Source organism: Canis lupus, chromosome 6 (assembly GCF_048164855.1).
Source record: "Canis lupus baileyi chromosome 6, mCanLup2.hap1, whole genome shotgun sequence".
Classification (NCBI taxonomy): domain Eukaryota; kingdom Metazoa; phylum Chordata; class Mammalia; order Carnivora; family Canidae; genus Canis; species Canis lupus.
This window is the reverse complement of record NC_132843.1, coordinates 39,635,327-39,659,498: the sequence shown is the minus strand read 5'-3', so window position 1 is coordinate 39,659,498 and position 24,172 is coordinate 39,635,327. Positions and strand designations below refer to the sequence as shown.

Sequence of the window (24,172 nt, the reverse complement as noted above, 5' to 3'; positions counted from 1 at the left end):
CCTTGCTGAGTGTGGAGTGCTCAATCTTGCAACCCCGAGATCATGAGCTGAGCCAAAATCAAGAGTGGGACTCACCACTGAGCCACCCAGGCGCCCCTCCCCTTAGCACTTCTGATCAAAGCCTCCAGATATCTTTCTCCCTGAGCAACACAAGAATTCACCGCCTTCTCCCTCATTGGCCAGGGAAGGTTTAGAAGGTTCCCAGTAGCCCCAAAGGAAAAGTAGCATCCAGACCCCAGGTGGACAGATGAGTAAGACAGGGGGAGTTGCTTGTTATTGTCAGTGCCAGAAAGGTGAGTGGGCAGATTGGCTGTTGGACAGTCTTACGGAGAGACAGGGACCAAGGACCCCATGGATCTGCTTCGGAGGTTCAGATAATTGACCAATGAAGAGTGGCCCTAAGGAGAGCTCTGGTGGCTGGGGGTTTGTGTGGGGGGCAGGGGCTGTGGGCCTAGCTCAGGAATCATGGAGGAGTCTGGGAGATTTCTGTAGCCAGGAAAATAAAGCACACAAAATCGGCACCTGTTTGTTTGGCTCCTGGCGCTGAAGCCTGGTGAGAGCCGCTGGGCCCCCGGACAGTGTGGCTGGATGCGCTTGCCATGGCCCTTTAAGATGCCAAGCTCTGATTTGTGGTCCTGAAAATCTCTAGCTGACACATCCTGCTGGCTCTGCGTTTGGGATTAGCTCATGGGATGGGGCTGATGAAATCCCAGGAAATCCACTCCTCATTGGCTTCAGGCCCAGAGGCCCTTTCCAAACAGCACAGAGGGTCGTACACAGGGCTCTTGTGTTTTGAGGGGAACATGCCCTCCCCCGGAGAGCCCTTACCCCATATCTTTCACGGGAGAGCAGTGCAAGAAGAGATCTGGCCTGAGTTAGGTAGGAAGGGGGTGGTCTGTCTTTATCTGGGAGGAGCCTGGAGTTTCCCTCCCAGGTGAAGGGCCTGAGCAACAGTGTCCTGTCCACATCTGTCCTGTCTGGGAGGTGAGGGTGGGCTGAGGGGTCTCTCTCCAGGCCGTCCTTGGACCTCCTTTCTCCCATCCTGGGCCCGGCACCTTCACCAGCCATGGCTATGGGAGCATCATCTTTCTCTTCCCCGTCTCCATCTCCACCTCTTCACCTCTTTTTCTCTCTGCAGCTGTGGCCAATTGGAAGGAGGCTTGGGTACCTGGGTAAGCTCCCCGCTGCAGCGTACCTTCAGCTTCTTCCTGAGCATGACCGGAAAGGCTAAGGTAGGAGTCGGTGGGGAAGTAGGAGGCCTGGCCCCCCTCCCCTCCCTGCTTCCCTTCCTCCTCACCCCACCATCCGCTCCCCTCCCCAGCTTCCTGGGGAGACAGACACTCAAGGCAGTGGTTCAGTTTGAGGGGCCACCTGCCAGTTCTTCCAGTCTCTGTCCCACATCCCCGGAGTCACATTTCCTCAGCTCTCCTGGTGCAGACGGCTGGAAGGAGGGGGTAGGGAAGGAGCCTCAGAAGCTAAGCTGTGGCCCAGCCCTCCCTCCCTCAAGGCCTCCAGTAGCTACAGAGGTGGGCAGCAGAGATCTTAAGCATTGGATAAAATCATGATAATAATTATAGCAATACCTTTTACTTTGCAGAGTATTAGGGTTTGCAAGGTGCTTTTACACTTCTAATTGTATGGGTGGATGTGGCAGCTGACGGAGTGAAATTAGACCACAGGCAGAATGGAAGGCCTGGAAAGTATGTGGTTATGGAAACACATGCACACCCTGTGTGTGGGGCCATGACCAGTTCGGAGCCCAGGAAGGAGCAGGTATTCTGCTCTCTCCTCTATTACCAACCCCAGCTCCGTGAAACCAGGCGCTCTGCCTGCTGCTTGAATGCATTTCCACTTTCTTCATTTACTGGCAGAATGAGCCATCCCCTTTTCTTCTCACAGCCTCCCCAGGTATACAAGTACTTTCCAGCCTGGGGTGGCTTCTGAGCCCTGGGAGGAGTGCCAGAGAAAACATCCTCCTGTTCACCTTGGGGAGCATGGGATTCTCACCCAGAAAGGTTGCTGGGCTCCTCCTGGCCCCACCCCCGGTGCCAGGACTTGCTCCTCTGCCAGCCTTATAGCCAGGGCTCCTCTTTCTCTGGGTGCACCGAGAAGGCAGAGATGACACCCGCTTGCTAGCAGCTTCTCACCACATGCTGCAGTGGGGAGTTTGAGGCATGGGACCAGGTGGTCTGAGAAGCGGAGGAACAACCAGAGAATCTTCAAGTTTGGGGTGGGTGAGGGCAGTGGGGCAGGGAGGCTTCTTCTCTCCCATGGTGGGGGCCAAGCTCTCTGGGAACAAGGCAAATGGGGAGACCTGGGGCCTAGGGCCAACCTGCCAGCTCAGCTCAGGGTAGGAGAGTGTGCTGGTGGAACCACCTCTCTTCCTGTGGTCAGAATGGGCAGGGGGAGTCGGTACTGCCCTGGGCCCTCAGGATCCTGCATCTGCCCAGGCTTGGCTCAAGTTTGGTGCGGGTTAAATAACTAGGTGGAGGGGAATGTGGGCTGTATGGAGCCCAGACAGGTGGCAGGAAAGAGCCAGAGCAGTCAAGACCTGGCCTACTGGCCCTTACTCACCAGGGTTTCTGGTCCAGTCCTCTTCCACCCTCCTGAATGTGTGTGGCTGCCTCTCTAATCCTCCTCTGCCCCTCCTCCCAGCCTAGGATAGCTCCTGAGCAGGTAAACATGGGGGTGGGGCTGGAGAGAAGTCCAGCAATGAGAGAGGAAGTGGCTTATTCCTTCCTATTTGACCAGAGTCATCATGGTGAACAAAACACTTCTCCAGAGGTCATCTCATTTCATTCTTATAACACCCTGGCAAAGAAAAATTATTTATTTATTTATTTATTTATTTATTTATTTATTTATTTATTTATTTTTAAAGAGAAATATTTTAATCTCCATTTTGCAGACAAGATAACTTAGAGGTCCCACAGTTATTATGAGGCAGAGCTGTATTGCAGAGCCAGAGCGTTGACTCCATGCTTCTGCCTCTGTCTGGAAACTTCCCTAACCTGCTTTTCCCCCCTCTTCCCTGTTTCCACCATCTCCAGCTGGATGGCCACTGGAGTCAGCTATGCCTCAGTCAGCCTGTCCTGGAATATACAGGGTCCGGAGCGATAAAAAGAACCCACACACACTCGTGGGCTCTGTAGCACTTGGGCCCGGGGAATCCTTCTGACTCTGACTATCCATCTGGTGGCCTAGACTCTGACATGAAGCTCCTGCCTGGGACAGCCTCCCCACCCATGAAGTGTGGGGAACACATTTGTCAAGTTAAATGAGCTATTTTATTGTATTCATTTTAAAGATTTTATTTATTTTTGAGATTTTTATTTATTTATTTTAGAGGGAGAGAGAGAAAGCGCCCACTGGGGGAGGGACAAGGGGGAGAGAGAAGGAGGGGGAGAAAGAATCTTGAGCAAACTCTGCCTTGAGCATGGAGCCCAATGCAAGTCTCCAGGCAGGGCTTGATCCCACCACTCCGAGATCATGACCCCAGGTAAAACCAGGAGTTGGATGCTCCACGGACTAAGCCATGCAGGTGCCCCTTAGGATTTTATTTGTTAAGTATCTCTACACCCAGTGGGTCTTGAACTCACAGATCCCGAGATCAAGAGTCACATGCTCTGGTGGTGGCTACTTTGAGATTCTGGCAGAAATTAGAGTTGCCTTTCATTCTGGGCCATCTAAAAAAAATAGTTTCTGAAAATCTGGGAAGTATCACTGGATAGAAGTGGGATGGGCTTGGGGGGATTAGGATGCAAGTGGTTTGGTTTTGGAAGTGTTCCCGGGGATACAGAAGATGACTACTAAGTCAGGCAGCAGGCCTAGCTCAGTAAAAGCCCAGGTGTTTCCCAGGATAGACAGGTTTTCTACACTCATGCCTAAGCCCCTTCTTGGCCACTCATCTCCCAAGGGGAAGATGTGGGTGTGTAGGGTCAGGGGCCAGCTGGGATGCAAAGCCCCCTGAAGATGGGGGCAGAGGCAGAAAAAGGCTGGAATTTAGATCTGCTTCTTTCAGAGACCTTCTGAGTCTGGGGCCTGAAAGCCCTGCCAAACTGTGAGATCCTGGTCCTGGCCACATGGCTGTGCCCCTGGGTGCCCAGACTGCAATATGTCCTTTTAAGATTCTACCCTTAGCCTGTGGCACTCTTCCACCACAGGCCTGGGAGAAAAGCTGAGATCCCAGCCACCCCTGGCCTATGGGTCCCCAGTGGGCGGAGCAGTGAGGCCAGGATTGTAGCTTCTGGTTGTCTGTTTTTAAATTTAGTACATTCTTCAGCCCTGCCTGCCCACTGGGGGAGATTAAGTCTGGGGTTCTGGGGAGCTCCTAGGGCTTTCTTGTAAGGTTGCCCCTGCAGGTAGGAGCCTGCAGGAACCAGCCTCCCTCCTGGCCCGTGGAAAGTCCTTTTTGCTATCTAGTTTCCATTCAGCCTAGAATGGGTCCGTCCCCTTTCCTTTTTTCTGGTCTTTGCTATACGCGGATCCTAAACAGTGGAAGCAGTGAAGAAGGTGATAAAGGAGTTGTGAAGCAGGAGGGAGACTGGAGCAGTGTGGGGGTGGTGCTGGGGGGTGAGGAGCCTAACCAGCTCAGCCAGTGGTGAGGCACTGAGCCCAAAATAGTGGCTGAGGCTAAAATTGGCACCTACAAGAGTGCTGAGTTGGGCTGGGAACCTGCTGCCTGGCGCTGCTGCTGGGTTGTACCTCCTCTCCCTCCTTCAGGCAGGACCCTGCGAACATAGGATGCTCTGTTCCAAGGCTCTCCAAAGAAATGGACAGCCTGAGAGGCAGAAATGAACTGCAATTTGGATGGTTATGGGCAGGGAGGGGGAGGGGTCCAGCATCAGGAAACTCAACACAGGTGGAGGTTGGCTCAGGCTGCGGCAAAAGGTCCTGAAAGAATGCCCCACTCCACCCTGCCGGTTGCGGGGAGACTGGCCAGACCCCAACTGCTACCCCGCCTGAGCGGCAACGTTGGAGAGCGGGGTTAGACACAAGGAAGGACTTCCCCGGCCTCCCAGCCTCCGGAGGAGGGGGCGGGGCCGGGGCCGGGCCGGGGCGGGGCGGGGCGGGGGGCTGGCGGGAGAGCTCTCGGGCGAGCACCCTCGCCTCCACGCCCGGTAGAGACCAGCCTTTTGCTTCTCCTGGCGCTCCCCGCCCCCCCCGCCCAGCCCCCAGCGGCGAGCGGGGCCTGGCGGCGCAGGCGGCGCAGGCGGCGGGGCTCCCTGCAGAGCGCGCGGGGCGGGGGCCGCGGGGCTCCCGAGCCGAGGTCGGCGGGGCGCGGGCCGGGCACGGGCGGGGCGCGGGCAGGGCGCGCAGGACCGGCGGGCGGCGGCGGCGGCGGGGCGGGCCCCCCCCCCTGCGCCCCGGCCCGCGGGCAGGCTCACGTTTGAGGAACTGCGCGGGGCGCGCGCGCGAGCCGCCTTCCTGTCCCGGGACCGCCCGCCGCCGCCGCCCCGACCATGTCTCGGATCGAGTCGCTCACGCGCGCGCGGACCGAGCGGAGCCGGGAGCTGGCGAGCAAGGTGGGCTCCGGGCGGCGGGGCGGGGAGGGGTGGGAGGGGGGGTGCAGGGGGGAGCGCCGGGGCGGGGGAGCGCCGGGGCCCGGGGCGGGGGGGCGCGCCGATCACGCCACCTTGCCCCCCGGCCCGGCCGCCCCGGAAGAAAGTTGCTCCGGGCAGGGGCCGGGCGGGCGGAGGGAGGTGCGCGTGTCCGGGGGTCACCCCTCGGCCCCGCGCCCCGCGGTCGCCGGCGTGGTCGGCCCCCTTTGTCCCCGCCATCCGGCGCAGGGCCCGGCAGGGCCGGGTTCCCGGTTCCCCCCCTCCGCCCCCCCTCCGAGACAAAAGTCAGCCCCTCCTCCCCCCGGAGATGGACTTTCCAGCTGTGATTCACTTCTCCCCTCGGGTGGGCGGGTGGCTGGGGTCGGGGCGGCTGAGGCACCGCGCACTTCCTCTCCGAGACTTCACCCGCGGGCGCCGGGAGCAGAGGTCTTTGTGTAGTTGGGACCCTTCCCTCCGCCCTTAGGGGCCCTGAGCACACCTGTTTCTGGGACTCGGGGTCTAGGTCCCCGTGACTGTCTGGCCCCCAGGCTTCCAAGAGCCCCCTGCTCTCCTGGCGTGAAACTCTTTGGCTGACCCCCGCAGCAGGCATTGTGCCCCCTTCCCTCCTCCTCCTCTTTCTCCTCCTCTCCTCTGCTCTGTCTGTTCATCCTGGGACCCATTCACCTACCATTTCCAGAGTCTGGGGTATAATTACCCTTGGCCCTTACTCCATCCCAAGTATCCTTTATCCCTGTCTTTGTACCCAGGCCCTCTCTCAAAGGCCATGACCTCTGCACACCCCAGGCCCCAGGAAATGAGGTGTAGGTGAACAAGTTAGAGCTGGGAGCATTGGTACCTGCCCCAGGGCACCTCCCAGCTGCCCTGGACACACACCCTGTACCCATTTTCAGGAGGGCCAGGACCCCACCAATGTCTGGTTTAATCTCTGGCTTCCCTCTGACTCTGGTGCCCTGCCCCGAGTCCCAGCCTGTGCTCATCACCACCACCGTTACACTGGGCAGGAGGGCAGTGACCTTTGGGAGCCCTGGAAGATGGTGGAAAGCCCTCCCCATACCTCCTAGCTCCTAGCCTGGCTACCTGTCTTGAGGCTAAGTTGGGAGAGATTCCATCCTGGAACTTTTCCTTCAGGGGCTGGGGTGAGAGCCTGCAACAGGAACGCAACTGGGGATTTGAGTGGGGCCTGAGACAGGAAGTGTGCTGGAACAGGAGGGGTAGCAGCTGGGCTCCTCTCAACCCTGCCTGGGCCAGGCCCCAGCCCTGAAAGTCTGTTTATTTTTCAACCGTTTGAGCTGAGACCCTGGAGTAGAGCCAGGGGGGGCGGAGAGGTTTTTAAAATCCACGGAAATTTGGTTCCACCCTGAAAAGGAAAGCCAGGAGGGAGCCGTGGGGGGCAGACCTGGAGATGGCTGGAGAGAGGGCCTCTGGAAGGGTGGATACTGGGTCCTTTTTCACTGCGAGAAGCCCGGAGGGGGGTGTGTGCAGATACCTGGGTCCTCAGGCCTTGGTCTTTTTTGGTATGAGGTGACCGGAACTCCGGCAGCTTGCCTCTTTCTGTCCTGGGGCCGGTTTGGGGAGTGCGGGGCTGGGGGGTTGAGTGGGTGGATCTGAGGGCAAAGCGGCTGCTGGAGGAGGGTGGTTGACGGTTTGGGTTGGTCGGAAGGGGAGGGCCGCCTCCGGAAAGCTGTGGTTACAGAAGGGGGGAGTTGGTGCTTGGCCAACAAACCCTGGATCCCCTCTCCCCCCTCCCCCAGCACACCAGCTGTCTCCTTTCTTTTTATACTGTGGTGGGAAGTAGAGGGGGCCCTGTTGGAAATGAGATTATTTGAGGAAGATGGTCTCCCCTGCTACCTATTCGGAAGGATGGGTCAGACCAAGCCCTGAGCCCACACCCCTGCCCTGTTCCTTGTCTGACACCCATGAGCCTCCCTAGAGAAGGAGAAATTTCGGGGGAGCATGCCCCTTCTCCCAGTCCTCCCCAGGGCTGTGTGGCCCCCTCCCCAAGCCTCTGGTCTTATCTTCTCTTTCTCTCCACTGCTCATCCTCTCTGCTCTGCTTCCCACCTTCCCAGACCCAAACCCCACAGGCCTCTTTCCCTCTGGCCCCCTGTTCTCCCCCTCCTCCCCTAAATCCTAACCTTTACAAATCTCTCAGAACAAAGGGTCCTTTCCTGTCTAGGAGTGAGCAGGGGCCTTCAGGAAGGCTCTGGAGGCTGGGGTCCCCTTGGAGTCTGCAGGACCCCAGCATTGGAGTATGTGGGGCAGGTGGAGTGGGAGAGAGGGAGAGGCGATTTCTTTGTTCTGAGTAAGGAGAGGTGGCTGGCTTTGTGTGCAGGATGGACTGGGAGCGGAGGGGTGGGTGAGCAGGGAGGGGCTGGCAGGGTTGGCAGTTTTACAAGGAAGTTTTGCAGGAATTGGGGGTCCCTAAGAGGGACCCTAGGAGGTTGAGGCTTTTAGGGGTACAGAAAGAGATTCTGGGGGTCATGAAGGTTCGAGACCGAGCTGGCAAGAGGGGGTCAAGTCACCAGTGCTGCAGGAGGCTGTTTTTGTCTGGGGAAAGGCCGACTGGGTTCAGTGAAGGATTGAGAGAGAGGGGCCTGGGCTTAGTCCTAGCTTCCCTGGAACTGGCCTTGGATCCAGGAGGGGACAGATCTGAGTGTGTGACTCCTGTTGTGTACATGTGACCCGTGTGTTGGGTATGTGTGTCCCACTGTCCCACGTGCTCCAGGTTACTGTTTTGAGTGGTGGTCACCAGATTAGGGGGCTCGTGCTTTCTGGAACTAGTTCCATTTTTAGCTTCCGCCTCTGGTGTGAGGGCCCTGAGTGAGCAGATTGGTCAGGATTCCTGGAGCTGGGGAGAGAAATGGCCAAGAGGATCTGGCTGGACCCTTCTGGGTTTGTTTGTGTCTCCTGAAGGGGGGGTGCCGGCAGCAGCTGCCCCCTCCCAAGTCAGCCGGCCTGCCCTGTGCCAGGAGGGCAGGGAGTCCTGGCACAGCTATTGTTCCCCTGCACAAATGCCCGTCTGTTTTGCCTCACTCCCCTCCCTCTGCTGTCTCTCTCCTGACCCGACAGGTGTGGCCAGGCAGGGGGCAGGCCAGGGTCCAGGATGCCTGCGTCTCAGGGTCCCCAGCCTGATTTTATTCTCTGTGGCCCTCAACGCGCCTCTTCCTTGCCAGCGTGTCCACCCCCATTGTCCAGTGCTCATCCTCATTCATCAAGTGAACATTTATTAAGTGCCTTTGTGTGTGCCGTGATGGCTTTTTGTGTTATGTTTATGGCTTTGGTACTAGTGTTTCTGTTTGGCCACCTTCTCCTCTGCCTGCTCCCTTCATCTAGTCCCTGGAAGCTGAGGGAGCGGAGCCTGGCGGAGGCCATCCCGAGCCCTCATCTCAGTCCTGTGACCAGGGACCCACTGTTTCCTCAGTTCCCAGCCCAAAGCTCATCCCCCTGACTCAGTGCACTTCACAGCCTATGCCTGCTGAGCCGCAGGTGACTTGACTCCCAGTGGAACCCCCGGGGCCCTGTGCTCACCATACAGAGGCCTCACCATCTTGGGAAGGGGCCGCTGCCAGTCACAGCTGGAGCAGAGGGGATTCCGAACACCCTGTGACCCCCCCGGAGGTCTGAGTATGGACCTACCTGATGGAGGGGCAAGCGCAGCTGAGCGCTTGGGCCTTGCTGGGAGAGGCGCTGCCCTCCTGGGTGGGTGCTGCCGTCTCCTGCTACCTGTCGGGAGCCCAGGGAGTTGAGCTATGGGATCGCCTCCCTCACCTATGTCACCGTGGGAGGCAAAGTGCTGAGACGAGATGGGGAAAGACGGCCTCTGCCCTGGAGCTTTAGAGAGGCCAGCTGCAGTGCCCCCGACCTTGACCCATCTGAAATTTCTTTCCTCAAAGTGACCAAGAAATAGAAGGTCAATGGAGGAAAGGCTGGGCCTGGCCCTTTCTGGCCTCCGGAGGAAACCCTGCAGGGTCTAAGCTCAAAGGAAGCAGAGGAGGAATGGGATGGAGAGATGGAGGACTTGGACCAAGCAGGGCGAGGGTGCTGCTGGGACCTGTGTGTCTATGTCCATGTGTTCGTGTCTGTCATCCTTCTGCCCACTCAGCTCCCATCCTAAGGAGCGCACACCACCTACCTGCCTGTACGTAGGCCACTGAGCCAGGTGCCTTTGTGTGCCTTTCCTCAAGCAGCCAGAGAGGCTTCCCTGAGGCTGTGTGAGCAGAAGTGACTGGACACTGGCTGGTAGAGGGCTGGCCCTGGCAGGAAGGGCTTCTGAGTGTTGGGGGTAGCCAGCATGGATGGATATAGTGGCTTGTGTCTCTGCATGGTACTTGGGGCATGGAGGTGAAGGGCTGTCCTGCTGGTAGGCAAGTCAATGGGAGACCAGTGGGACCATCTTAAGGATACCTGGGGGAAGTAGGACAGAACCGAGCAAAGCCCAGTCCCCGCGTCTTGGAGCAGCCCCTGCCCCACCCCCAGTGACCAGGCTGTATCCTTCCATCCTCCTGGCCGAGCCCTGGGGCGGGCACACACTGCGCCTGGGACAATAGCGCTAGGCAGTGCCAGGGCCGTTGCTGCTGGGCAGGGCCTGAGGTGGGATGTGCTGCTGTGGCTGCTGCCCGCTGCTGGCTCACCTCCAGACGGGGTCCCTCAGAGAGAGGGTGAGTGAAGGGAGCAGAGGAAGCCGGCCTGGAGCACTGGGGTCATCTGTGGGGCACTGGTGCCAGGGAGGGAAGGGCCTGAGACACTGTGCTCTGGCTGCCCAGTCCCCTCCCTCCTCCCACCTCTTTCCCAGGTGAGTCTCCAGGAAGGCAGAGGGCAGAGGGACTAGGAGCAGCCCTCCCTCCTCAGGCATTCATCCTGATCCAGACATGGTCTTTTTCATGTGATTTTTCTGTTTGCTGGCTCACTGCTTTCAATTCAAGCGTAGTGAGTACTCAAACTTATTTGTGTCCCAGAGGAGGCCAGGAGTACAGGAGAGGAGGGAGGGTGTATGGCATGAGGAGAGACCTTGGGACTTGGTCTTTGAGGCCTTCCCTCATTCAGAGGAGGATTTGATCTTCTAAAGAGCTGTGATTTGGAGCAAGACAGATGGAATTTAGAGCAGAGGGAGAATTTTCTAGTGGTCTTATAGGTAGGTATCAGAGCAGAACAGAGACCAGAATACTGGAGGCTCGGGTTGGAAGGTAGGCTTCCCTAACAAGGCCTGGGGTATGGGGGCAGGAGGGGGGAAGGTCAGGAGGGAGAAGCCAAGGGCAGTGGGGAAGCCGTGGGGTGGGGGTGGCGGGGAGACCTGGAAATAGGAAGAGGAGGAGACGGAGACGGGAGAAGTAGGGGAGGTGGGGAAGGACCCTAAGAGCTCCAGGCTCTGCACACAAAGCTGGTGCTTCTGCAGGGAGCCAGGGGACAGAGGACCCTGGCCTGGAGGCTCAGGGTACCATGGCCCAGCGCCCTCTGGCCCCCACACTGTTGACTCAGCTCCTGCACACTTCCTTTTTCTGTCCCAGCAGAGCGCCTGCCCAGCACCAGCCCAGTGTGGTTCCCCCCCAGCCTCTCAGCTGCTGGTGTGTGGGAGCCAAGTCAGGCTCAGGCCAAGGGCTGTCCCCTGGCTCTCCATTCTGTGTCTCAGGGCCCCAGCCAGTCAGTGTCCCCCACCTTGGGCACCTGCCCTTGGCCTCAGCAGTGTGGAATTTGCTCTCTTCCTGAGGAGCTCAGAAGTCGAGGAGAGGGGAGTGGTTTCGCCAGCCCTGTCCTGTTTGCCACCATCTCAGAGGGATATTGGGGGTCTGAGGTGACCACCTAGGAAGGTCCTGCAATAGGAGAGAAGGAAGGCATCGCACATCTTCTCAGGCTCTTGGGGAAGCTCAGGGATTTGAGGGCCAGAGAGTACTGGGAGAGTGTGGCTTGACCTGCAGTGGCTGGTGCAGCAGGGATGAGAGCCACCAGCCTTTGAGGTTCTGGGGACCATACACTGTGCCCCATCTTGCTAGAGCCCAGAGAATGGCATTGCAGCCAGAGGATGGAGGGTAGATGCCAGAAAGGACTCAAGATGGGAGATGGGGGAGCAGGGAGAGTGGGGGGAGCAAGAGCTCTCCCAGGTTTCAGAGGGGAGCATAAGGAATAAAAGTCAGACTTCCTGCCGGAAGCAAGGAGACCCGTGGGCTGAGTTTCCTTCCTCAAAGAGGCCAAAGCCAGGCTCCAGCCTCTCACAGAGGCCCTGGCTTTTGGGATCTGACCTCTGGGTTGGGGGTGGCCACGGAGGCATTCTGGCCTCCAGCCAATCTACTAAGGGCCCTCCTGCCCCCCACTATGACGGCGGAGCCTGGGCTCCAATGCTGGTTGTCATGGTTATAAGAGCAGCTAACTCCCATAGATTTGAAAGCGCTGGTGAGCTGGCACCCTCTGCTTCGCCTGCTCTCCCCTCCTCTCTGCGCATCTTCCCCCAGCTCAGAGGAGAGCGTACAGCAGCCCGGGGGCGAGCAGAGCAGGGCTGGGAAGTGCAGGGAGGACGTGAGGGCCAGAGCCGGGGAGATGAGTGGCCACAGGAGGCAGCCTAGCCGCAGGGGTCAGGTAGGTGAGGGCCAGCCAGGCCCTTGGGGCTGGCCCCGGGCACCCTTGGACAGCTGCCTGTGACACTCTGCAGCAGGCCCTTCTCTGGGAAGTGCCGTCCTTGCGGCAATCCCAGTCAGGCATCGCTACCTGGCCTCTGCCCTCTACCTGTCTCTGGGGCACCGCTGGGCACCTGCCATCTTGAGCCTCACTTCTTGTCTCTCACCCCTTCTGCAGAATCGGGAAAAGGAGAAGATGAAGGAAGCCAAGGACGCCCGCTACACCAACGGGCACCTCTTTACCACCATCTCCGTCTCGGGCATGACCATGTGCTATGCCTGTAACAAGAGCATCACAGCCAAGGAAGCCCTTATCTGCCCAAGTAAGTTGTTGGGATCCTGACTGTCATTCTGACTCGGTGCCCACTGACCCTAACCTTGCCATCTGTCCTTTCTGCCCTGGATTCCCTGGGTCATTCTCTTAGAGCCCTGGCAGGGCCAGATGCTTGATCCCTTGTGCCTCTTGCCTCCGAGGGGCGGGGGGTGGGGGTGGGTTGGACTGGGGCTCAAGCTGGGCTCTCTGGGAGCCCGGGGGGTGGTGCTGGGGTGGCTCCCCTTGCAGCTGTCGTCCACTGGGTGTCCCCTGGCTTACTGAGCAGCTGCTGAGGGTTCCGGGAACTGCTTAAAGAAGGATCAGGAATGTCCTGGGGAGGAGGGGATGTCAAGCCAGCCTTGCACCTGCTTCTGCCTGTCTTCCTGGGCAGAACTGGACGGTCAGGATTTCAGGGACCCCTTGCTCCTCCCTTTCTATCAACTGGGGAGAGCCTGAAATATCTTAGTCTCTGCAGTTTGAAGTAGAGGACGGGATGAGGACCATCTGTCTCAAATTTCTGGTGTGACCAACAGACAGGGAGAAAGAGGGAAAATACCAGGAATGTGTTCTGTTGGGGGAGAGGGGTCAGAGCTCCCGACTTCAGCACGTCCGTATTTAGGAAGTCAGAACGGGGCATTCTTCCCTGGGATGCCCACGTGCTGGTGCAGAAGGCCCCTGCGGCCCCAGGTTGTAGCTGAGCTGCCTCTGGCCCTGCTGCTGATGGTAGGACCAGGGCCCTAGCCTCTCATTCCCTATGGAAAAACCAGCAAGGTCTTCCTGCTTCCTCACTAGCCACCTTAGACTGGGGAAATGAGGAGGGAAGCCTGGTCTAGATCCCTCCAGACCTGACAGAGTTCCCTATCGGGAAGCTTGTTGCCAGGGGAACCGGGGAGGCAGGCAGCAAGCGCTATTTTGAGAGCAGGTGGAAAGCGGAGGTTTGATCCAGAGACACTGGGTGCCGGGGGTAGAAGGGAGCTCTAGGGGAGTGGGGCAGCCCCAGCCCCCTCCGGTCCTCCCTTCCACCCCACCCTGCTCGCCTTGTATTTGTGGAAGTGAGCCTGGTGCTGGGTATTGTCTGAAGAAGGTGGCAGAGTTTCCTGTGTTGTTGGACGTGGTGGAGGAAGCAAGATAGGGCAGAGGGCTGAGGCATGTTGGGGACAGAGACAGCCAGCGGTCCTGCTGCCAAGGCCTGACCGCTCCTCTCTTCCCTCCTCCCCCTGTGGCAGGGTGGGTGATGGGGCAGGAACCAGTGGAGTGTGGGGAACTGCGGGCTTGCCCCGGGTGGGGAACAGGCCCCGGGCCTGGAAGGGGAAGATAGGAGTCAGAGGGGAGCAGTGGGGAAGGCTGGTGGGCATTGGAGACAGATGGGGCAGGGCCTGTCCATGCTCCAGCAGTGGGTCCACCAGCCTTTGAATGCTTGGGCCTGGCCATAGTTCGTGGGTGCATGTGTGGTGCACAGCAGGAGCGTGGCCTCTGGGTCCAGGCACACCTGGGTTTCAAGCCCAGCTGTGCTGCTGGCTGCCTGGCCTCTGGCAGGTGATTTGACTTCTTGGGGTGGCGGGCTCTTCATCTGCAAAATGAGGAAAATTGAATCTGCTCCAAAGGGTCGTTGGGATCAAGTAACTGTGGAGCACATGCTATGTGCTCCGGGGATGTTAACCGCCCCCTGCCCCTGGCCCCCATCCCAGCTGCTCTATGCCACCTCCTGTCCCGTGGGCGTCCTCTTCCATCTGTCACTCTCAGCCACCCCTGTGCTCCTTGAGCTCATCTCTGGCAGCCAGCAATTCCTTTGGCCCACCCCTCAGGTCACCTCTGAGTCAGCATTGCTTCCTTGTGGTCGCCACCTCTATCCCCTCACCTGATTTCCTGCTGGAAGGAAGGGGGCAGAGGTGGCGAGGGGAGGGACGGGTCTGGTCGTGGCTGTGAGGTCTGGGAAGAGGTGCCTCAGCGGCTGTGTGGCCAGGGGGAGACGGGTGCCTGCTTGTGGGTGTGTGTCCCCTCCTGTACCACCCGGCCCCCCCTTCACCCTCTCTACCCCACCCTCCCAGCCTGCAATGTGACTATCCACAACCGCTGTAAAGACACGCTCGCCAACTGTACCAAGGTCAAGCAGAAGGTGAGATGGCAGGGCGGGCAGTGGGCTGGGGAGAGGGTAGTGAGTGTGCCCTTCCCATTCACTCCTCACTCTGTGTTCCTCACTGTGGGGCAGCCCACACCCTGCACCCCAGGCCCCATGCGGCCAGCCCGCTGCTCTGGACACCTGCCCCCTAGCGTGGGGCTCAGCCACCCTCATGCCCATGACCGCTGTGCTGGCTTCCTCCCGAGGTGCTAGCTGCCCAGCTCCTGCCCAAGCCTGTGGGGGCAACCCCTGGTGACAGCTGTCCTTGGTGTCTCTCTTGCTCTGTCTCACAGCAACAGAAGGCTGCTCTGCTGAAGAACAGCACTGCTTTGCAGTCTGTTTCCCTTCGCAGTAAGAGTGAGTAGTGGGGGCACGCAGAAGACCCCGTGCAGGATCCCCCCTCTCCCCGGGACCCTCAATGGGACCCCAGGCCCCTCAGCCTGTGGGCTCTCCTGCCCCTTGAGGTTCATTTCCTGCATGGTGCTTTCCCCACCCCCCACTGGAAGTGGATGGTGAGCCATAAGAGGTGTCCAGGCTCCTGGTCTTAGGGGCAGGGCAGAAATCTAATGGGGGTGAGGCTTGGCTGGTGGTTTGAGCATTTCCACTGCACTTGGGAGCATTGCAGGCAGCTGTCAAGTGCCATTCAGACAGCTTTGGTGTCACAGTAAGAGCGGAGTCTGAGTCCCTGGACCAGTCTCTTAACCTTCCTGAGCCTTGGTTTGCTCACAGGCTTGTTTCGGGGAAGAGAGGAGACAAGACAAACGTTAGAAGTAGTGCCCAAGGGAGGAGGCGCTGCCATGACCTTTCCTTGACTCAGGGCTGGGTGGAGGATGGGATGGGAGAGGAGGCCACATTCCTAGTCTGGAGCCTGGGAGGCCTGGAGTCTGGGAAGCAGCAACTTTGACGCTTGCCTGCTGGCTACCCCTCTGCAGCCACCCCCCGGGAGCGGCCAAGCTCTGCCATCTACCCCTCTGACAGCTTCCGGCAGTCCCTGCTCGGCTCCCGCCGTGGCCGCTCCTCCTTGTCATTAGCCAAGAGTGTCTCCACCACCAACATTGCCGGGTGAGCCTCTGCTTGGGGAAGGGAACAGTAGGTGGGTGAGAGCAGCAGTGGGGACCAGGAGGCCTGAGGGCTTCTTCCCAACCCTGAACTCAGAACCAGAGACAGGGAGGGAGGACTCGGGCTGCGTGCCCCTCAGACCCCAGCCCTGGTTCCCCGTCTGGCAGAGCGGGGGAGCGGGGGGGTCTCTCGCCCGAGTCAGGGTGACGCAGGCCCTCTTCCCTCAGCCACTTCAGTGACGAGTCACCCCTGGGGCTGCGCCGAATCCTGTCCCAGTCCACAGACTCCCTCAACATGCGGAACCGAGCCCTATCCGTGGAGTCCCTCATTGACGAAGGTTACTGCTGGCCCCGGGACAGGTGGGGGCAGCGTGGGAGGGGCCCGAGGGGCCAGGACCCCATGGGGAGAGTTGAGCTCAGTGTCTGGCCCGCTGGCGTCCAGGTGCAGAAGTGATCTACAGTGAGCTCATGAGTGACTTTGAGACAGATGAGAGGGACTTTGCAGCCGACTCATGGAGCTTGGCAGTAGACAGCAGCTTCCTGCAGCAGCAGAAGAAAGAGGTGATGAAGCAGCAGGATGTCATCTATGGTGAGCCAAGAAGATTGCCCAGGCCTGTTGTCTGTAGCCTTTCTTCTGCCAGCCCACACCCCCCAGACCATTAACCCATGGGCCCTGTTAGTCTGTGGGCCCCCCTGACCATTTTAGCCCAAAGGCCCCCTGACCCTATTAGTCCATGGGCCCCCCCCCAGACCCTTCCCCCAGCCCACAAGTGGCTATAAGGCCCCTGCCTTTTGGGGTTCTGGGTCTCCAGGCCCCATTTTTACACCCCTTCCTTCAAGTGGGTTCTCTGCCTTTGCTCCTGGCCTGTACCATGCCTGGCACCACACTGGGGCCTGTGGGGAGTCTGGACATGTGGGAACATGTGGTTCTTGCCCCTAAATGGCTCACAGCTTGATGTAGCAGAGCATAAAGACAGAAAACGATTAGAAAAAAATCTTAAGACCATAACAATGCAGAATGTCAACCTGGAAGGGACTTTAGAAATCCCACTGAGCCCTGAGGGCCCAGCCGAGTCAGTTGTGGCCAAGACAGGATGAGGTCCACATGAACTGTTGTGCCCGCAGAGCTCATCCAGACGGAGCTGCACCATGTGCGGACGCTGAAGATCATGACCCGCCTCTTCCGCACGGGGATGCTAGAGGAGCTGCAGCTGGAGCCCGGAGTGGTCCAGGGTCTGTTCCCCTGCGTGGATGAGCTCAGTGACATCCACACACGCTTCCTCAGCCAGCTCCTAGAACGCCGACGCCAAGCCCTGTGCCCTGGAAGCACCCGGAACTTCGTCATCCATCGCCTGGCAGACCTGCTCATCAGCCAGGTGGGGCAGAGGTGTGATCAGAGTGGGTGCTGTCACCTGCAAAGTCTGGGGGGCACAGCCACGAGAGCTGGAGGGCGGAGGACAGAGGGCATCCAGGGGATGGGCCGTGGCTTTGAGGAACATGCTGACTGAGGCTGGCTCCCCGACGTGTAGTTCTCAGGTCCCAGTGCGGAGCGGATGCGTAAGGCCTACTCAGAGTTCTGCAGCCGCCACACTAAGGCCTTAAAGCTTTACAAGGAGCTGTATGCCCGGGACAAAAGGTTCCAGCAGTTCATCCGGGTGAGCACACCTCTCCAAGACTCATGCACAGAGCCTCCTCTGGCGGCCTGTGCCTGGCCTCCCCTTTCCTGGGGGGCATCAAGTGCTGCGGCCACATGGAGACCAGGTGCTCCCTGACCCCCATGGAGGGGGATGTTACAGCAAGTGCTTCTCCCCACTTTATCTGCTCAGTCCTCGTCATGGCATCGTGCTCCCCAGTCCCACATGCAGTCACCTAAGCCAATGGGAGGTAGATGGCCATACTGGGGCCATCACTGGAGTGCAGGGTCCGAGTCCAGCATTGCTGTGGCCAGGCCCTGTCCGCAGGCTGGCCCTGAGCCCTGACTCTGCCCTTCTAGAAGGTGACCCGATCGGCTGTGTTGAAGCGTCATGGGGTGCAGGAGTGCATCCTGCTGGTGACCCAGCGCATCACCAAGTACCCGGTACTCATCAACCGGATCCTACAGCATTCCCATGGTGAGGGGGCAGGCCCTGGGAAGAGTACAAGGAGGGCGGGGAGAGTGCAAGGAGGGCTCTCCAGGGTAACCCAGGGAAAGGATGAGGTAAGCTGTGGGGCCTGGGGCGGCCTCTGCAGATGGGATCGGGATTCTGCGGGAGCTGGGGTGGGACTGAAGCGGACCCACTGTGCCTCATGCCGACCCTGGACACCAGGGACCGACGAGGAGCGCCAGGACCTGACCACAGCACTGGGGCTGGTGAAGGAGCTCCTGTCCAATGTGGACCAGGACGTGCATGAGCTGGAGAAAGGAGCTCGCCTGCAGGAGATCTACCACCGGATGGACCCTCGGGCCCAGGCCCCAGTGCCCAGCAAGGGCCCATTTGGCAGAGAGGAGCTTCTGCGGCGCAAGCTCATCCATGATGGTTGCCTGCTCTGGAAGACAGCGACAGGTCGCTTCAAAGGTCAGTGTTCAGTGTGGCGGGCCGGGCAAGAGCCCAGAGTCAGAGAGAGGGAGGAACGAGCAGGTAGCCTGTAGGACCACATTCTGCAGACACCGTCCGGGGGCCCAGTGCAAGAGAAATGTGTGTCTCTGTTGCAGCAAAGTCCCAGTTCTTCATTTCATTTCATGGGCCACACAGGGGCTCCTTGTCAGGATCTGCCTCTTTCTTGGGTCCTTGCATGCATGCCCAGAGAGCTATCAGTTTTGATGAGGAAGACAGAGAATCTCCAGGACCGGGGGGCAAGAGAGGGGCAGCTAGCCGGGCTGCAGATTAGGCAGGTGCTTCAGGAAGACAGCCAGAGAGGGCCCAGTGGCAGATAGGCAGGACGGGAGCATGGAAGGATGAGCAGGACAGATGGAAGGACAGGGAGGATGAGGAGGATGGACAGGACAGAAGGACAGGCAGGATGGGAGGATGGGCAGGACAGACAGAAGGACAGGGAGGACAAGGAGGACAGAGAGGACAGGCAGGACAGACAGAAGGATGGGCAGGACAGAAGGACAGGCAGCATGGAGATGAGAGAAAAGAGCAGTGGGGGTGTGTGTGGGGAGTCACACTTGCCCAGCCCCTGTCCCCAGACCACTCTGGCTGCAGCTTTCCTCCCTAAAGTGAGACACAGGGAATAGCCTGCTTTGGGTGTGAGGAGTGCTGGCTACAGCAGGCCTGTACCCCGGGACTGAGCCTGCCCCCCCCCCCACCGCTGTGTCCCTGTTGTGAAATCCCCCTTTACAGGCTGGGGGATGGCGGTGCCTACCGGCGCCTTCCTTCATCCCCTTCTCTTTTCTGTTCCTCCCACACAGCAACTAAGAATATAAACCATGGGGGTTAAAAATAGCAGGGCTGGAGAGCTTTATTTCTGAAGCATTTAGTGAAAGCCCTCCCCTCTATGTGCCCACAGTTGAGTGAGATATCCAAGGGCAAAGGGTGAGCCTGTGTTTTCTTGGCTGTGCCATCTGAGTTTTAGGGACTTGACCTTTGTCAAGTTAAAGTGTGGGACTCAGGATTGGAGCGGCTGGAAGGGGGTGTAGAAGACAGCCAAGGTGCCTCTGGGGTCTGAGAAGACAGGAGGGGTGGATAAGCCTGCCTGTCTCCTGCCTCCTGAGCCCTGGCATTGCAGGGGGCCAGGGGATTTTAGGTCAGACAGCCGAAAAGCTCTTATGTCAGTTGCTAGGCACAGAATTGAAAGGGTGGCTCCTCCCGCTGCGGGAATACATTTTACTCTCATGAAAATTCTGGACCCTTTCACCCAGAAAAGCGCATGTGTGCGTTACAATAATATGTAAAATTGCTTCTGCAACTTCAGAAGGTTTGCAGAGCCCTTGAAGCCCAGCAGTGGACATACTAGGGGTCTGTAGGCCCCAGGTTAAGAAATTGGCATCCGCTGGGCAAAGAGGATTTCCTTCAGATGCATGGGTGTCCCTCTGCAGCTTCTCTAGCCGAGAAGCTCTTTGGTCTGGTAGCACACGGATCTTTTCCCCTGGCATTTCTGAGCTGTAAGAATGGGCAGGTGGAGGCCACAGAGGTAAGAGGAAGCACCTGGAGAGAAGAGAGGCCGGGAAGGGGCTCCTCAGGAGCCATGAACGGACAGGTTACGCCTGGACCCTGAGAAAGAGGTGGGCAGCTGCCCAGACCTCTGCTGCTGACCATTCTCCCACTTGTCCCCTCGGCCAGATGTGCTCATGCTCCTGATGACAGACGTGCTGGTATTTCTCCAGGAGAAGGACCAGAAGTACATCTTTCCTGCCCTGGTGAGATCTTCCTCCTTCTCCTTTCCTGGCATGGACAAGCATCACAGCCTCTTCTTGCTTTTCTCCCCAAGCTGGAAGGAACCCTAGAATCCTCCAGAGTCAAATGGCTATTGTGACCATTGCTATAATATCATAAGGAATAGAAGTAGCTAACAGGTTATTATGACTGTGAGGAGGGCCTCTTAGGATCCCTCCTTATAGATGAGGAGAGGAAACCTTAAAGGGTTTTTTTTTATGTGGTTTTTTTTTGTTGTTGTTGTTGTTTTGTTAGTACTCTCTACATTCAATGTTTGGCTTGAACCCACAACCCTGAAGTAGCCGCATGCTCCCCCAACTCAACCAGCCAAGTTCCCTGGTAAACCTTAATGTTAATTAACCCACCAGAGGTCACATGCACTCCTAAGTCCCCTCTGGCTGCACCAAAACCAGGGACTCTAAATTTATATTGCTGGCTGGCTCTTCAGTCCTTCAGGTACTCTGGCAAGACTGAAGACCCTGAGATCCCAGGGTCAGGTTCCCAGGCTGAGTCCTTCCATTCTGACTTGCAGGACAAGCCCTCAGTGGTATCACTGCAGAATCTGATTGTACGGGACATCGCCAACCAGGAGAAAGGGATGTTTCTGATCAGTGCGGCGCCCCCTGAGATGTATGAGGTCCACACCGCATCTCGGGATGACCGGAGCACCTGGATCCGGGTCATTCAGCAGAGTGTGCGCGTGTGAGTGTGTGTATGGCCTCAGGGAGTCTGCAGCCAGGCCACAGCAGGCTCCGGGGAAAGAGCCTGGGGTTCGGAGCAGGAGGCAGAGGCTGGGGGAGAGAAGCACAGTGTCCTGAGGCAAGGGCCATCGTATCCTGGATGGTCAGACATACCGTGACAACCCCGAGCATCTTTCAGGAGCCTGAGCTGGCAAGCAGAGGGGTACCCTGAGCTGTCACATGGGGGCACGCCTGCCAGCCAACAGGACAGTATCAGGCACAGAAACATCTCAGTCTGGAGGCAGTGGGCTATTATTTGGATTGTATTGCATTTTACCTTTATTTTCTAAAAATGAATGAAAGAGGGAATGAGGCATTGACACTAGAGCCAAACCTCACCCAGTTGAGACAAGAAGTAAACTGTTCAGTCTGCCAAGGCAGTGGACTTTGAGCTTCTGTGGGATGTGCATAAGCTTTGAGGCCATTGACTATGTGTCTCTTGTGATTAAAAAAACAAACAAACAAACAAAAAACAACGGAAAAAAATGCATGTAAAACATTCAAAATGGATTTTTGAAGATTATGCAAAAAAAAAATGAACTCAGTCAGGATATTTGTAATTTTTTTTAGCTTTTAGAAATGGATTTTCTCCACTCTGTAATGTGTAAACTTTTTTATATTTCTGCAACTTAGACTTTTGGACAGATTTTTCAGAAATTCATACAAAAGTATGACATTGCCTGTTGTAGGAAAACAGTGCAAAATACCTGTTCCATTGACAATGGATCCATGGTGGCCTCTCTGTGAACAGTATTAATATTTGTAATTGTGAAAATCATAATTCATATTCTTTGTCATCGATTTATTGAGCTTCTGCCATGCTTGAAGCATTGTTACATTTCTTTATTTAATTCTAACAAAAAAAAAACAGTGAAGAGAAAAAATGTCATACCCATTTTTCAGATGAGAAATAGACAAGCTGCCACCTGGTAAATGGCAGGACCAGGATTTGGGCCAGTCTGCTTCACGCCAAAGCCTGTAGTGCCCATCTGCACGGTGCTACCCCTGCAGGTGGCCCATGGAAGGGTGCATAGTCCACTAGAATATGATAGGGGTCAGGAGTGAAGTCAGGGCATGGGGCTAGAGAGTCTTATAGGGAAGCACAGAGCGTGTTTGGGGGAAGGAGGCTGATTCCTGATCCCTCAACCCCACCCTACTTGTTACCCCTCTAGATGCCCATCCAGAGAGGACTTCCCCCTGATTGAGACAGAGGACGAGGCTTACCTGCGCCGAATCAAGAGTGAGTCCACCCCCAGAGCTGGTTAAGTAATTTATAATACACCCACGAGATGGAATACTGTGGAACTGTTTGTTTGTTTGTTTATTTATTTATTTATTTATTAAAGATTTTATTTATTTATTCATGAAAGACACAGAGAGAGAGGCAGAGACACAGGCAGAGGGAGAAGCAGGCTCCACTCAGGGAGAAGCCCGATGTGGGACTCGATCCCGGGACTCCAGGATCACGCCCTGGGCCAAAGGCAGGTGCTAAACCACTGAGCCACCCAGGGATTCCCCTGTGGAACTGTTTAGAAAGCTCATGAGGGCTAATGCAGATCCATAACCAGAATGTATTGTTGAGTAAAAAGAGCAAGGTTTAAAACAATGTAGAGTATATGCTAACTCTGGTGTAAAAATAATGGGGATAGGTCTGTGTCACATGTGGTGTGTGTGTGTGTGTGTGTGTGTGTGTAGTATCTCCTGAAAAGGAGCTAGGAAGACCAGGGTTGAGACATTAATCTACTTTTTTTTTACTTTTATTAGAGTGTGAACTAACTGCTATACAAAAAGACCAACAAAAATCAGTTTCTTAAGCAAGATAGAAGATTATTTCTCTTTAGTCCACAAGTGGGAAGTACAGGGTGTCAGTACATCTCTGCCATCTTTAGCATAAAGATTCCCCACTTACCTGCCCAAAGTGGCTACTCTAGCTCCTGCTATCACATCTGTATCCTGGCTAGCAGGGAGGTGGAAAGGAACAGGGAGAGTTTACACCCCTTTCTTTTTTCTTAAGATTTTATTTTGGGCAGCCTGGGTGGCTCAGTGGTTTAGCGCTGCCTTCAGCTGAGAGTGTGATCCTGGAGACCCAGGATTGAGTCTCACGTCAAGCTCCCTACATGGAGCCTGCTTCTCCCTCTGCCTGTCTCTCTGCCTCTCTCTGTTTCCCATGAATAAATAAATAAAATCTTTTTTTTTTAAAGATTCATATATATATATATATTTAAGTGAGCTCTATGCCCATCGTTGGGCTTGAACTCATGACTCTGAGATCAAGACTTGCATGCTCTACTGACTAAACCAGCAAGGCACCCCTTAAGATTTTATTTTTAAGTAATCTCTACACTCAAGGTGGGGCTCGAACTCACAACCCTGAGATCAAGACTCACATGCTCCATGGACTGAGCTGGGGAGGCACCCGTCTGTATACCCCTTTCTTTTAAGGACTGATCCAGAGAGACACTCATGTCCATTGACCACAGTCTGGTCCCATGACAATGTCTGGCCTCATGTCGGGCTGGGAAGTATGGTCTTTTTTTTTTTTAATGTAACAGAGCATGAATCTACTGGTGACTGTTGCATTATATGAGGTCTCAGTTGATGGCTACTTTATTTATTTTTTAAAAAGATTTTATTTATTTATTTATTAGAGAGAGAGGCAGAGACACAGGCAGAGGGAGAAGCAGGCTCCTTGCAGGGAGCCCGACGTGGGACTCAATCCTGGGTCTCCAGGATCACACCCTGGGCTGAAGGTGGCGCTAAACCGCTGAGCCACCTGGGCTGCCCTGGGAATATGGTCTTAAATGGGCAGCCAGGTGCCCAGATGAAATTTATGAGGATTCTACATTTAAGGAAGATGGGAGAATGAAAAGTGGTGGCCACCTGCAGTCCCGGCCACAGATTGTTTTAGTTTTGTTTTTATTTTCATTTTTTAAAAAATTTTATTTATTCATTAGAGACACACAGAGAGAGGCAGAGGGAGAAGCAGGCTCCTGGAAGGGAGCCTGATGTGGAACTCGATCCCCAGAATGGGATCACACCTGAGCCCAAGGCAGACACTCAACCCCTGAGCCACCCAGACGTCACTGGTTTTGTTTTAAAACAAAGGTGCCGGGGATCCCTTTGGCTCAACGGTTTAGGGCCTGCCTTCGGCCCAGGGTGTGATCCCAGAGTCCTGGGATCAAGTCCTGCATCAGGCTCCCTGCATGGAGCCTCCTTCTCTCTCTGCCAGTGTCTCTGCCTCTCTTTCTCTCTGTGTCTCTCATGAATAAATAAAATCTTTAAATAAACAAACAAAACAAAGGTGCCACTTATGTCGGTGGAGCACACAACTCTTGATCCTCAGGGTCGTGACTCTGAGCCCCATGGTGGGCATGGAGTTTACTTATAAAAAGGAAAGTGCATGTATGACTTTTCCCCCC

The 24,172-nt window shown here is 56.6% G+C and overlaps 1 protein-coding gene across 13 annotated transcripts in view; it reads left to right on the top strand.

Annotated features, from left to right (window-relative positions):
- The window catches only part of ARHGEF2 (Rho/Rac guanine nucleotide exchange factor 2), a 46,639-nt gene that overhangs the window by 18,032 nt on the left and 4,435 nt on the right, over nucleotides 1-24,172 (top strand). For 5 of the 13 annotated variants that reach the window (XM_072829894.1, XM_072829895.1, XM_072829896.1 and 2 more), the window contains 14 exons: nucleotides 1,139-1,232; nucleotides 12,344-12,488; nucleotides 14,527-14,594; nucleotides 14,891-14,954; nucleotides 15,530-15,659; nucleotides 15,884-15,993; nucleotides 16,098-16,244; nucleotides 16,781-17,031; nucleotides 17,185-17,310; nucleotides 17,649-17,766; nucleotides 17,962-18,210; nucleotides 19,921-19,997; nucleotides 20,546-20,715; nucleotides 21,926-21,993. In XM_072829894.1, coding sequence (XP_072685995.1) covers nucleotides 1,139-1,232; nucleotides 12,344-12,488; nucleotides 14,527-14,594; nucleotides 14,891-14,954; nucleotides 15,530-15,659; nucleotides 15,884-15,993; nucleotides 16,098-16,244; nucleotides 16,781-17,031; nucleotides 17,185-17,310; nucleotides 17,649-17,766; nucleotides 17,962-18,210; nucleotides 19,921-19,997; nucleotides 20,546-20,715; nucleotides 21,926-21,993 — 1,817 coding nt within the window. Of the gene's footprint in view, nucleotides 1-737; nucleotides 880-1,138; nucleotides 1,233-5,365; nucleotides 5,526-6,879; nucleotides 7,076-10,060; nucleotides 10,219-10,935; nucleotides 12,128-12,343; nucleotides 12,489-14,526; nucleotides 14,595-14,890; nucleotides 14,955-15,529; nucleotides 15,660-15,883; nucleotides 15,994-16,097; nucleotides 16,245-16,780; nucleotides 17,032-17,184; nucleotides 17,311-17,648; nucleotides 17,767-17,961; nucleotides 18,211-19,920; nucleotides 19,998-20,545; nucleotides 20,716-21,925; nucleotides 21,994-24,172 lie in introns of those variants that run through there. The other 8 variants (XM_072829903.1, XM_072829898.1, XM_072829902.1 and 5 more) reach the window with 7 other exon arrangements.